This window comes from Marmota flaviventris, chromosome 6, assembly GCF_047511675.1.
Source record: "Marmota flaviventris isolate mMarFla1 chromosome 6, mMarFla1.hap1, whole genome shotgun sequence".
NCBI lineage: Eukaryota > Metazoa > Chordata > Mammalia > Rodentia > Sciuridae > Marmota > Marmota flaviventris.
In genome coordinates, this window is record NC_092503.1 from 9,829,152 (window position 1) to 9,844,134 (window position 14,983).

Genomic DNA, 14,983 nt, shown 5'->3' on the forward strand with positions numbered 1-14,983 from the left:
ATAGTTTGTGAAATTATTTGAAACTTCTTATTGCTTCATTCAAATTTTTTATTTATTGCACACGGTCTAGTCTATAATAAGGGAAGATGATTAGCCAAATGACTTCAAAAACAATAATTGGAAAAGACTTTTTGCAGGGAAGGCTGTGCATTTCTCTGCAAGGTGCTGGGGTGTCCCTGCAGCCTGGCACACTACTTCCAGTCATCAGCCCCTCGACAGCCACCTCAGATCACCACTGCAGGGGGAAAGTCACCCACGCAATGGGCTCCTTCTAGGCACCACAGCTTCACCAGAGAACACTTAATTTACACACATTTATCACAGATACTAACGGACATCTTCAGGTTAAAACGATGGGTTTCGATTTCTTTCTAAAGGAAGAACAAGGATTCAGCAGGGAATTGGTATAACTATCCAGGGAATCACAGCTGAATTTCCAGAGAACCCTGCTGTGAAAACCATCTGTACAACCCTGACTGGAGGGGCTTCGAGTGAGACATCAAACAGATGCGTGGAGAGGACAGTGAGGCGGGGAGGCGAGGGGGTGGGAGAGAGCATGAGCCTTATAAAGGAGGGGAAACCAGAAAACGCTCCCTGTCAGAATCACAGGAACCCGAGGTCTGATGGGCAGGACCCGGTGCACATGCTGCAAAGGCGAGAGTGCTGGCTCAGCCAGGCCGTACACGCGGGGTACCATGTGCCAAGGGTGGGGGTGGCAGCTTTAAAAAAGACTCCACAGATTGCCCACTACAAAATGATTATTGCACATATTCATGTATTACTATGTTTTAGAAAATAATTAGTTTTAATTATAGCAGGGAGAGAGTGAGCAGGCTCTGGTGAATTAGCTGGCAAGCTCCGTGGCGCTAATTTGCTAATATCGTTAGCATCGCTGCAGGTTGAGACCATAGGTCCTGCCAAAAAAAGCCTACCGTGCCACGTGCCCACGAGTTTACATCAGCACACTCAATAATGCACTCTGAAATCCTGTATTTTCCACCATGGACACACTGGCTGGTTTTTCAAAGCCCATTCTCAGCCCAGTCAGCCCTTAAAGTCATCACAACACACACAAATCATAATTGGGATGTTTTTCTTTTTTTTCAAATTACTTTCAATACTTAGACTTTAAGAACTGGAACAAAAAGCTTTTTCAAGTGATGCAGCTGCAGAGAAAAATCTATTGGGATCAGCTAAAAATGCTGTTATTTTTGTGAATGTGTGAAACCTCAAAAAAGCAGCTGAGAGATGTTACACCAGGAAGACAGCCTTGTTCAAAGTGCTGGATTGATTTCGTGCAGTTTTATCTCTGGGGTCTAACAAAGTAAGAACCTGTACATTGAAAAACACTCCTTCCAGAAGAACAGAAGGGTCAAAACCCGGCACAAGGTGAGGAGAGGGCCCTGTGCACCACAGCTGCACAGCCCTGCTCTGTCTCTCATGAGGGTTGCAAGAACGACAGCACCCAGCTCCAGAGAACGCCGGGAGGCCGTGGCACGTGGCTTCTGCTAAGGCCTGCTTCTCCACTGGTGACGGCTTACTCACAGTTGACAGTATTTCTAAGTCATGTCTGAATATTATTTTGAAAATAGGAATAGTAATATCATATTTTATGCATTAAAGGTGTTAAAGTACACATAAGCAATTTCAAATCATAGAGAACTGGGCTAATATGTATTATGATAATTAGTGATAATTACTGACTTAAGAACCAGACTTACATGACTATAAGCATATGTTGGTTTGAAACTCCTCAAGTTTCTTCATTCTCTATTATACATTTTAAAATGGGCATTTTGATCAGAGACACGCCGTCTGATAGAAGAAAAAGTTGGCTACGATCTACATACTGTGGGGTCGGGCTCCAAATTCCTCAATAGGACACCCATAGCACAAAAGTTAATAACTAGAATCAACAAATGGGACTTACTCAAACTAAAAAGTTTTTTCTCAGCAAAAGAAACAATAAGAGAGGTAAATAGAGAGCCTACATCCTGGGAACAAATCTTTACTCCTCACACTTCAGATAGAGCCCTAATATCCAGAGTATACAAAGAACTCAAAAAATTAGACAATAAGAGAACAAACAACCCAATCAACAAATGGGCCAAGGACCTGAACAGACACTTCTCAGAGGAGGACATACAATCAATCAACAAGTACATGAAAAAATGCTCACCATCTCTAGCAGTCAGAGAAATGCAAATCAAAACCACCCTAAGATACCATCTCACTCCAGTTAGATTGGCAGCCATTATGAAGTCAAACAACAACAAGTGCTGGCGAGGATGTGGGGAAAAGGGTACACTTGTACATTGCTGGTGGGACTGCAAATTGGTGCAGCCAATTTGGAAAGCAGTATGGAGATTTCTTGGAAAGCTGGGAATGGAGCCACCATTTGACCCAGCTATTCCCCTTCTCGGTCTATTCCCTAAAGACCTAAAAAGAGCATGCTACAGGGACACTGCTACATCGATGTTCATAGCAGCACAATTCACAATAGCAAGACTGTGGAACCAACCTAGATGCCCTTCAATAGATGAATGGATAAAAAAAATGTGGCATTTATACACAATGGAGTATTACTCTGCATTAAAAAATGACAAAATCATAGAATTTACAGGGAAATGGATGGCATTAGAGCAGATTATGCTAAGTGAAGCTAGCCAATCCCTAAAAAACAAATGCCAAATGTCTTCTTTGATATAAGGAGAGTAACTAAGAACAGAGTAGGGTCGAAGAGCATGAGAAGAAGATTAACATTAAACAGGGATGAGAGGTGGGAGGGAAAGGGAGAGAGAAGGGAAATTGCATGGAAATGGAAGGAGACCCTCAGAGTTATACAAAAGTATATACAAGAGGAAGTGAGGGGAAAGGGAAAAATAATACAAGGGGGACAAATGAATGTCAGTAGAGGGGGCAGAGAGAGAAGAGGGGAGGGGAGGGGAGGGGAGGGGGGATAGTAGAGGATAGGAAAGGCAGCAGAACACAACAGACACTAGTATGGCAATATGTAAATCAATGGATGTGTAACTGATGTGATTCTGCAATCTGTATATGGGGTAAAAATGGGAGCTCATAACCCACTTGAATCAAAGTGTGAAATATGATATATCAAGAACTATGTAATGTTTTGAACAGCCAACAATAAAAAATTAAAAAAAAAATAAATAAAATAAAATGGGCATTTTGAATGTGCAAGTAAGATATCTGTCAAAAATTGCATTGTTGTATAATTCTGAAAGATGAATAAGGATTGAATTTACGTTCTAATTTTACTTAGTACTCCTGCCTCACAATGTAAATTTTATTTTACTCAGTGGATCACAAGGCATTTCCTTATGGCTTTTACTCGTCTTTTTGTTGAAATGCTTGTTTTGACTTCTTACCAGAATTCTCAATGAATCACGGTGATGAGCCACATGCTTCCCCAGGCAGTGTACACCAGGGGCACTATTTTTTTTCCTTTCCCAGAAAAGAAAGACCACCACTGTTCTAAGGATGTGTTAAATCAGGGTACTGTTCTCTCTCCACTGACATCAGTAATCCAGCATGGGACATTCAGATGCTATGAGGGGCTGCGAGGGGCCAGCCGCTGCAGAAGGCGTTGCCAGAACACTATTAAATACGTTCAAGCACTAGCCTCTGGCTCTACCATTGAAATCTAACAGCTAGAATGATTTCTTACAGCAAGCATGGTCAAGGTCCTCAGGTAGCTATTCTGCCCTGGATTTTATGCATTCAAAAGGACATAAACACATGTGACACAAGTAAAACTGAACTAAACACTCATTCCTGCCTCCTCCCGTCATCCTTTACCTTCTCTCCCTGCAGGCTCTGAGTCACCCCCAGAAGATGTAAGTCAGGATCAGAAACACACACAGCTCTTTTCTTTTCATGGTAATATACCATACGCCACAAAATATTTTATTTCTTGTTTTTGATAGCACAAAGGGCCTATCTATGTGTATACATCTGTTCATGACTATTTTAATGTGGCAAACTATAAAGCATATTGTTACCATAACTTAGAAGAGGTATGAACAAAGCTCGGGGGAAGCCTTTCCTTCTCACTGGATTGGCAAAGCCCAGAGAAAATCCCTCAAACATCCCGATATGAGGCCTTCCTTGGGGGTTGCCAGTGAGAACGTGCAAGCTGGGCACAAAGCCATAATTTGCATGAGTGCCTCCTCCCCATGCAGCAGCCCCAGCAAGCCTGACATGCACGGCTGCCCCAGGAGAACAGCAAACTTCTCCTCACAGCCATACTGATGCTCCAAGAAAGCCCTGCCCCTGCAGCCTGGCACATCAGCATACACTTCCCCCTAGTTTAAGAGGTCTGATTTTGATAGCTTATCACATCCTTTTTCTAGGGAAGCAGCAATTTGTCTAAAACCATCAACTTAAAGCAAGCAAGCAAGCAAACAAAATGCCTTTAAACTACTTAGATAATCAACCACCAGTAAGGGTGCAAAGGACCCAAAGCTTCCTCTATGGAAGACTGTCAGGTCCCAAGAAGATAGCTGTCCAGCTGTGAGATCCCACTCTAGGCAGCTTTGCTAATGGTACACAAAGCTGGCAGCTTTTCTACAGGTGATTGCTGGGCAAAATACCTCCAAATAATCAATTCTCAAACTTTAGCATGCATACATGAAAATTGTCTGAGGAGTTTGTTAAGAATGAAGATTCCTGGACCCACCCCCAGAAATTCTGATGGGAGCTCAGGAATCTGTGGTTTTAACAGCATTCTAAAGGATCTTTAAAGTAGGTGATTCATAAATTTGGGTAGTGTGATTGACATTTTCCCCTGTAAAGGGCTGTCAGAACTGATATGCCTCGCACTGGCAGGACAGTGATGATGCTCTGCCTCTGGGATCGACCAAAGCTCAGCTGGCAGAAAGACTCACCACTGGAATTTGAGCAGGGCTCTGCAAGGGGAAGGCTCGGCACAGTGTCTCATGGCTGCTCATCAACTATCTATAGGATCTAGTGTAACTGTGCCCATAATACGTAGTTCCAATCTTTAAGTCTAAGTTAGAACAGAAGCAGGAAAGACCCTGAAGAGGGAAGTCCCGACTCTCCATCCAACTTCCCAGGTATTCCACATGAAGAAACAGTTGTCACATTCACACCTACACTGGCTCCATTTAAATAATCACTTGTTCACTGAAGCCTGTAACAGTCTGTCACTACACGGGAGGATTTTTTGGCCCTGTACACTGCTATAGCACAAGTGTTCGGACTCACTGAAGAGAATGCTGGAATGTCAGTTGCTCTGGCTGCAAACCGAGGTCAGGAAATCTACCACCAGCCCTGGCTGGCATCTGAACTACCTTCACCTTCTCCCAAAGTGCACTCTGATGAAGAAGGGCTTAGTTGTCATCACTGACCTCCTCTCAGTGTGCCTAAACCAACGAGACAGGTACCACAAAGGGCCGCTTTGACCCATCTGTAGTCAAGTGCACCGCATCAGCCCCAGCCCCAGCCCCAGCCCCAGCCCCAGCAGGAGCTATGCCGCTGTGTAACCCTGAACTGCTGGCTTCCCAGGGGCTGACTCAGTTTCCGTAGGTTTACTGGACCTGTTAACATACATGTGGCACAAGCTAAATGGCCAAGACTCCTCGGATGTGCTGAATAATTACTTTATATCATTATAGCATTTGACTTATTCAGCAAAGGATGAAATAAAATTATATAAATGTGCAGATTAAAATTTGATAAATGTCTAAATTATTAAAAATTCAATGTCAAAATGCACAATTCAATAAAAATACACTGCTATCCATACAAAAGACTGTGAGGATAAATGGCCATTCACTGAACAGATTTTCTCCGTATGAAATAATGAATAGCAAATTATCTTAATACTAATAATAGAAAGACACCCTCTCTATGAATTCCCATTAGACTGGTTGCTTCTCAGAGATACACACTTCGTAGGCAGAGCACTGCAGATCTGTTGTAGTTGGGTAGTTTTGTGGTTCTGGGGTCTAAAAAAAAAGGGAAAAATGAATATTGCTAATAACAGGTGAAAATTTGTGTAATTTAATGTTCTCCAGGAATTTTAATTCAGGAAGTTAGAGAAAACACAAGACTGTCACAACCCAGGTCCTCTGGTACCAGGGAAAGTGCTGGTGGGGGCCTTTGGTCTCTAGTACAAACACCACCTTCCTGAAATGAAATATGACCTATGTGACATCAGGAAGGCTATTTTATTTATTTTAAAACCTCCACTTTTACCCATAGTTTCTGTTTTCCTCTCTCACAAGCCTCGAAATGGAAGTAATTGGGTAATATCAGTATTAAATGAGACTAGAAGTTCAGTCCCGGAGTGTGTGTGGCCCTTGAGATGGACAAGACAGGACTGTGGCAGAAGGCAGCACAAATGGAAAAAGGTAAACAAGGGAGCCAGGGATCTGGCTACAGTGTTTTCTTGACATGTCACAAGGTGGTGGAGGACATAGAGCTGCTAAGTCAAGTTCTGCCTTAACTGAAGGAGCAAGTCCTGCTGCAAGGGTCTCTATCAGTCAACTTAATTCAGAGCAATTCATCATTTGGAAAGTAGCACTTGTTGCCTGGGATGTCCAGGAACCCAAAGGTCTCAGATTCTGGGAAATGGAAGATATACGGTTTGAGCCACTGGTGATGTTTCCCACAAACTGACAGAATACTGAATGCACTAATCAGACATGATTTTGTAAGAATGCAACTGTTGAGACTACAAAATGGGCTGAAAGAGCTAAACGTAATTAGACATTTATGGCAATTTCTCAATGGAGGTGACCTGCAAATAGCACTTATGAAGCAGCTGCTTCCAAGTACACATTTAGAGGGGTTTCCCCAAATGAAAAGGTGCTTCCAACTCTCCCTGCTCTGCCCTGCAGCCATTTCCCCTGAATATGAATTCTCAAAATTTATCTCTACCACTGTCAAATGCAAAGATCTTACTTTGGGATCTACCAATACTCTTTAACAATTCTCAAAGACAGAACTTAGTGTCTGTACTTAGCAATCACCAATGATATCTGAATATGTCCACATATTATACAAGCACAGAATGAATACAGTAATTTATACAGAATATAATGTAACCCTTAAGTCTCAAACAGAGTGAGCCAGTTTCCCAGAAGTTGAAAAGTAGTACTATTTCCATTTTCACCAGTGGATCCATCTTCTCAAGCTGGTTGGGCACATTCACTTGGGAAGCCTAGGAGAGGGTAGGACAGGGTATCCCTTGGGAGCCAGAGCTGCCAGGTTACCTGTGGCGCTGTTCACCATGGTGGGCGTCATGCTGTAAGGCGGTGCCTGTGTGTTCATCAGGCCAGAGCTGTTGTTCATGGGTTGGCTGTAGGGAGAGCTGGAAGCCACAAGTCCACTCTGGTTCATGCCAGGAAAGCTGCCTTGCCTATATGAAAAGAAAGCACAGGTACACATAGACTGACGGCGCACAGCACGGCACAGCAGAGTAGACGGTCCTGGTGTCAACTCTAATAGAGCACTCAGGTGAGGGGCGGGGCTGAGTTTTCATGTTTGCTAAAACCAGACTGTTTCCTGGAGAAAGAGACTGAACTCTACTACTAGGCAACTGTCCAGTACAGTGTTAAAAAATTCCAAATATCATAAGTTATACAAATAAGCTACACATTCATAATTACGACACCTATTCAGAATTATTCATGCTGAGGAATGTTAGCAAGAGTAGGGAACTTGAAATAAGAACAGGAATTACAAAAGCAAGCAAAATTAATGTCTAATGTTTAATAAGATCTGACTATTAGCACTGCTTAGTATCCTCACATCAAAACCACAAGAGGTAAAAAAAAAAAAAAAGGGCAGTGTGGGGATATTAAAAAAGTAATTCTTTGCCCTAAATTTTCTGATATAAAAAAATGAGAGAAAGCGCTGCTAACTCTCTCCTCAACCCTTTACTTAACTTTTTGAAGTCAGGGTGTATTAAAAACACACTGATTTCCCCATACCAAAATTATGTAGCAGACACACACCTCCACTGCTTTTTTTTTAAATATATATTTTTAGTTGTAGTTGGACACAATACTTTTATTTATTTTTGTGCGGTGCTGAGGATCGAACCCAGTGCATTGCAAATGCAAGGTGAGTGCTCTACCACTGAGCCACAACCCCAGCCCTCTCCACTGCTTTTTGGCAGGGCTTCTTCATCACAGGAGAGGACAGGTACTTAGATTAGCTCAAGTTTCCCAAATCTGCACAGCCCCTTGCCCCAAATGCTGCTGACATCATCTCTTGCTGACTTCGTTTTACTAGATTTGCCCAATGCTTGGTAAGACACAACTTCTCTTTACCCTTAAAAGAGAAGGGTCCTCTATCCAGAAGAGAAAACTGTCTCACAATGTCACTTCTCTGATGGGTGGTAATGAGAGAAGAGATTTAAATGGCAAAGTGGTCAGTTCTCCTAGGGAAAATTCCAAAGCAACAAGAAAGATGGTGGCAATGTGGCAAAAGCCTTAGAAGTTCTATTTCATCCTTGTAGTCAAAGCTTTTCTTATGTAAAATCTTTAAGAAACTTTTAAAGTTTGGGGGAGTGATGCTACTCTTAGTAGTAAAGCTAAGAAGAGGGATAAAAGATGCTTTTCTTATTTGTTCCAAACTAATTATGATTATACAATCCCATTTACTGCCATTAAACTATCACTTGGTGGCTCTAGATGTAAAAAAGCCAACATTTTTATGAGACCTTTAAAGAGATTAACATAAATCATTTTAAAATCTATATACCGATGATTTTTCTGTTATGTTTCCAATGGACTTAACTTTCTTGCTTGTAGGAAAAATTTAAACATGGACTATTTGAAAAATCAAAGTAATAAAGATTTAAGTTTCTTTTTCTTTCTTCTTCTTCTTTTTTTTTAAATAACAAACCATTCAGGGAATTTCTGTACCAATACTCAATGATAACTTGGCAAGAACCTTCTTAGACAAATGGTGTGGGCATGGCTTGGGGTGTTACTTTGACCTTTGGTCCTCAGCTCACTGAGGGTTCACTGCTGAGGGGCATGACAGCACCTACCCCACAGGATCCGAGACCGCTCAATGGCTTTCAGTTAGCCTGCTCCTGGACTACTGCACTGCAGCTATAAACATGGGCCTCCGTGGTGCAGGCCTCACTTCCTCCTGTGATGGCCGGCATCGACTTAAGCATCCTAGATTTCCTTCTGGGTGTCCTTACCCCATAAGCCGGTCCAGGGCCAGTTTTCAGAAGTGGCTCCTGTTGGGGCTGCTTTGTTTCTTAGATGAACCTGTGAAGAGCACCCTGAGCTTCTGAACAGGCTTTTTCTGGAAGATTATTTCCAAGTCAGTAACTGCTTCAACTCACTGCTGGCCTCCCTGTCTCTAGGATGTGTTCTAGTGGCTGCTTCCCACGAGAGCCACCCTTGCTCCCCCTGGAAGGGAGCCCGGCTGGCTGGCTGTGAGCTGCACCTGTGCACAGCTCTAAGCCTCTCTTGGCTGTGTTCAGGTAACCTCTGCTCATCTGGGCTCTTCTAGCAGTGCACTGAGAGGAGGATCAGGCCTACTTAACCCTTTCATGTGAAAAAGTCCTGGTAAGTGAAATGAATCGGGAGAGAATGCATTCATCACTGTAGAAAGGCATTCTAAAGTACAGTCCACAGTCACCTTTTCTAGCTTCCACTATTTCATTTCATGTGTAGACAGCTAACATGGACGGCACTAATGCCTCCTTGAGACATTTGTTTATGCTAAAGTGGAAAAGAGAACCAGAATATGCAATCCATCAGGAAGCTGACTAAATTAGCAGCCATCTAACCCTGATCTGTGGCTTTTCCCCCACATCTGCATAGCCCATCTTCAATCACTATGAGATGACAAAATCACATAATAGTTTTACAGTAATAACACAACGACAAAAAAAAAAAAAAAAAAAAAAATCAAAGATTGAAAGGTCCACGTGTTGGATGTCAACTGCTTGTTATGTGGTCCTCAAGTAAACTGCAGCTGTTGTTTTAAAAGTCTGGTTAAAAAGCCAGGGATCTTATTTGGGTGGGCTGTGACAATTATTAGGAACTCAAAGCCTCAAATGTGAGTTTGGGGCTGAGTCACCTCATGGGTCCCTGTCCAGGACAGCACTGACTGCTGTATCCCTTTGGATCACAGCAACCCCTGGAAGCTCCACGTGGAATTAGGAAAATCATGAGGTAAATCCCCACTTTCTTCAAAAGAAAATTAGGAGCAACAAACCACAAACAGGCAGAAATTCAAGGTGAAATGAAGGGATACATCTAGTGTAAAACCTGCCCAAATGTCAGATGAACCCAAAAGAGCAAAGTGTCCCATCTGGGACTCCGGGGCTGTAACTACTGGGCTGTTGCTTCTTGTGGGCCCAAAGGCTTGGGCTGTTCTGTCCCCTGTCACTGTTTTCCACAGTCTGCAGATCTGAAACCCAAGGTCAGGGCCGTGAGCATCCAACATCATCTCAGAGGTCTCTTCTACGTTGATGCACACTCTGAATGGGCTTGGTGTAGCTGTTAGGTGACCAGACTGCACACTGTGAAGACAAAGAGTCAGGGGCTGCTGACCTCACTGCCCGGCCCTGCCTGGCCTGCTCTGTCCGCCACACGTCTCCCTCATCATTTCAATAGCAAACAAGATTTGTGCACAAACATGCTGACCAGAACTCGGTCCTAGGGTTGAGCCCAGGTGTGTGCGAGGCCTGTCACTCTACTACAGAACCCGGCTCCTACTGTGCGTGCACCCCTGGCAGCGCTTGTGCTCCTGCTTCTCATTCCACGCATGCCCACAAGTGCTGTTTTGTAGATTTTCCTTTTGTTGACTTTGGAGATTTCTTTAAAAATGCACATTCACCTGCCAACAAAGGGCTGGCTTTGGGGAAAAATATGGAAGCCAACGCCAATTTTAAAGTGGCATTTCCGGCAGATCAAGGTAAAGGCAGAAAGGGGAGCACAGGTCGCAGTGCAGTTTGAATTCTGTAGGATTCATGTGTGTGCAATCCTAAGAGTGCCACATGCTTCTGAAGATCTGACTCTTACCTCAAATATGAGAGAGTTTAAAATTAAATCAAGTCTATATATATGATTTTGGAGCTTTAAAGAAAACAAGACCTGCTGAGAGCAGTGGAGCGTGCCTCAGTGGCTTGGGAGGCTGAGGCAGAAGGCTTGCTGAGGCAGAAGGCTTGCTGAGGCAGGAGGATTGCAAGTTCAAAGCCAGCCTCAGCAAAAGCGAGGTGCTAAGCAACTCAGTGAGACCCTGTCTCTAAATAAAATACAAAATAGGGCTGGGGATGTGGCTCATGGCCAAGTGCCCCTGAGTTCAATTCCCAGTAACCCCCTGACAAAAAAAGAAAACAAGACCCTACCATTTTAGCAATTAACAAAATTTTTTTCTCAACAGTACAGATGAAAGTGTGAGAGTACACCTTGAAAATGAACCAACTTCTGACACAGCTCTTTGAAGAAGGGCAGGGCAGACAGAATAGGTGCCCCGGACAGCCTACACAGTGGAGCCCCGTGGAGCACTCCAGCACACCCACGGCAGACATCATTTGAGTCACGCTTAGGACGAGCATAAAGCAATGCATGCTCAGTGGGAAAGCTGAGCGTGACTGCCACGCACACATGCCTTCATCCAGGACTGCCAGTGCAGCGTGGCTGAGTCATGAAGCCAGCAAGGACCGCTTATTACAAAATACGCCAGACCAGCACTGAAATTCGAGGGCACTTTGTTACTTAGACCCAACTGTTGGAACCAGAAGTTGAAACCTGCGAGAACCCAATTCCAGCAGAATCTTTTTCTACTTGCTACTCTGTTTCCCTGGAGAGCTACGGCTATAAGAACAGAACATCCTATTGGAAATGTTTTATGACCACAGATGTTCTCACACAACATCCAGTATCGCTGGAGAGAGATTTCTGATGGAATTACATGGTGATTCTTCCAAAGCAGCATTGAGGAGAAATCCAGCTCAGCTTATTTTAAATCTAATATCCAAAGCGAAAACCACTGTGTGTACCCCAAAAAGCACAATCAAAGCACAAAGCTCAAGTGGCTTTGTGGTGGGGCTGACCCACGAACGTGCCTGCAGCAGCTGCTGTCAGCAATGCTGGTGGCAAAGCCATGCTGCCATTTCAACAGGCCACTGGCTCTGGCTTGACAGCATCCCTGGGAAGGCAAAGCAGCATTTGTATTGTTGAACAAAGACAAACAGCAAACCCAAGAGCAGTGACATAGAAACTGGATTCCTGAAAAAATATACAGCCACGTGCTGTTTAAAAACAAAAACCAAACAAACAAAACCAGCTACATTTTGCTCAGGGAAACATACTAGAAATATAAATTTCAGTCAGAAATACCTTCTGCTCAGGAGTCACACTTGTGTCCGGGATGGGGTGGGCGAGAAGCAACACAACAGTGGACCAAACACACAAGAAAACAAACAACTGGAGCAGCCAGCAAGAGCTGTGGCCTTGCTGTGGTATGGATATAAGGTACCTGCATTTGCAAGCTTAAGGTGAGGGGGACAAGAAGTACCCTGGGGAAGGGATGGTGGCCCTTTAGATCTGAGTGTTGGATGGGAATCCACCAGATGAGGAGGCAAGAACTGCAGGTGCAGGGCTCTGTGGCGTCTGGTGTGCACAGACGGTGTGGGAAGAAGGGGCACCATGAGGCCCACAATTACGTGAGGTTCTGAACCCAAAGAGAAACAGGAAGAGACCAGGGGTTTCCAGGAGGAAGAATGGCACTGAAGATGTATGTTGTAAGATATCACCCTCTGACTGTGAGAGGCAGGAAGAACACGTGTGGGGCCCTCAGGTGGGAGGCCATGGGTGGTGGAAGCAGGATGAAGAGCTAGCAGCATCATGGAGGTGACACAAGGATCTGGTGATGATTAAACACTGTGGGGGAGGAAGAGCAGGCGGGCATGGCTGGCAGGTGTTCCTGTGCAGAAGAGGCTGCCTGCGCAGGAGAGGCTGGGGCAGCCACTGAGTCAGGAGAGAGCGGGAGTCTGGCTCTGGACACCTGGAGTCCGATGGGCCTCAAGTGCCAAGGTGAGGCTGCACAGGCAGGTGGACCCCTGGGCCTGGACAGGAGAGCGTTGGTGTGCTGTAAGCCATCTTTCCCCCTCTGTGAGGGATGCCCCTTACTAGACGAGTCTTTTTTCCAAGCTCTTTCCTCACTGGCCAATGTGATCTCTTTCAAGGCAGCCTCTTCACTCAAAGAGACTCTCAGCATGACTTGCCAGTTACAATGAACCATTGTTTTCTAGCTACACACCGGACTCCTCAAGCCCTTGGCCTCCAGGTATGTTTAGGTTGTACCCTTTCCTTTAAGAATGGGTGGAGGGCAGTATCACATTCCAGCAGCTCCGAGGAGACCCTTTCCACAGAGCAGCACCTTCTCAAGAGTGAGCTAACTCATCGGGCAGAGCACCTCTCTGCCCTGGCCTCATGACCTGGCATCTCCCACAAGCTGTCCCAAGCCACCTCCTGGCTCTCCCCATTTGTCCAAAGCACTGTATTTGACCACGCTTCCTGGCAAAGCTCCCTCAGCTGAGTGCTGGGCGGCACTGTGCTCCAGCAGGGCCCTGGAAGCCCACACCCTCACAAACAGCCTGCGCTCCTCCCCACTCCCCACCAGCTGCTCCTGGGTGCTAGGCCCCGTCCTTCCTTTCCTCAACACAGGGGCCAGTTCTGTCCCTAAAGCAGCTTACTGATCCTCCCTGGTTCTCAAAGGAACCAGAACAAACAGAGTGTGAGGGGTTTCAGGAGACAGGCCTCCTTGTCCGAGTGTGAAGAAAATGCAAGAAGAGTGTCCGATGCTTGGATCTTGGTAACTGAGGTCCAAGGCTGTCTCTGCATCCTCAAAGTTGACTGAGATTGGTTCCCTCTCCTGCTTTGTGAACTGTTTACTGGCAAGAACACAGAAGTTAACCGAAATACTGATGACATTTAACACGGAGTGATTCCAGCACTTCCTTGCTGATTCCTAGCGTCCCAGTGGCCTTGAGTGCACGGCACCAGTGTGAGCCCCAGTGGGGCTGGGAGCTTGTCTTCTTTCTGCAAGAGGAGACTCTCAGACCTCTGGGGATGCTGGCACCATGCAGCATCCCCCTGGTCTAGGAAAAATGAGACCCATACTGCACCAAAGAGAAATGCAGTTGACACTGATGTGCCCCATGGAAAGTGCGCCCTCCTAACTGCACTAAACATAAAGATCTTTAAAAGTTAATCTTGAGATCATAATACCATTATAGGAGTCTCAATCCCTTTACCAGGAGAATTGCTCCTTTTCAGTGCTAGGTGGGTCCATATCTTTATTCAGGACATCTTTAACCTGTCACCTGGACAGGTGAGAGAGGACAGGGGGAGCAGACCATCTGGAAGTGTCCCAGCTGCCTGGGAGCCAGGAGAGTGGAGTGAAGAGTAGGGTCCTAGAGGTCTGGGAGTACCCTGCCCCAGATGCAGAGTTCATGTGAGCTTAACAAATGCAGAGCAGATAATTAACACTCACTGGTGAACTAATCTGAGGAGAGACGCTTTAGCAACAAGATGATTAAGAATACATACCTCTTACATGCATCCATATGTATCTTTGCTACCATAATGATAATGGACCTTTCAGTTGGCTTCAAAAAAGTATTTTGGATCCTGAGTTCTCCATCTCAAATACTGTATTGTAGCCTATTTTGTAAAACCCTTGATAGGGAGCGTACACACACACACACACATACACACACACACACACACACTTGTGATTTTTAAGAAATACTCCTAAAACTCTTACAAAATTTCCTGAGCTAAAGATGGCCTTGGGCTGTGAAGTTATCTAACGTAGTGAAACCACACACTGTTCAAAATTAGGTAGAAAATGCCTCTGGAAAAGCCTGAAAACTGAGCAAAACTATAATCCCTCACTAGCCCCAGCCCCTGTGAGTAGTAGAGGACAGGACTCTGGTGATTCCCCACCTGAAGGT

At 44.8% G+C, this 14,983-nt stretch overlaps 1 protein-coding gene across 4 annotated transcripts in view; it reads right to left on the reverse strand.

The window, feature by feature from the left end:
* Positions 1 to 14,983, reverse strand: part of Arid1b (AT-rich interaction domain 1B) — a 413,649-nt gene that overhangs the window by 37,964 nt on the left and 360,702 nt on the right. For all 4 annotated transcript variants that reach the window (XM_071612881.1, XM_027939394.3, XM_027939393.3 and 1 more), the window contains exon 9: positions 7,260 to 7,405. In XM_071612881.1, coding sequence (XP_071468982.1) covers positions 7,260 to 7,405 — 146 coding nt within the window. The remainder of the gene's footprint in view (positions 1 to 7,259; positions 7,406 to 14,983) is intronic.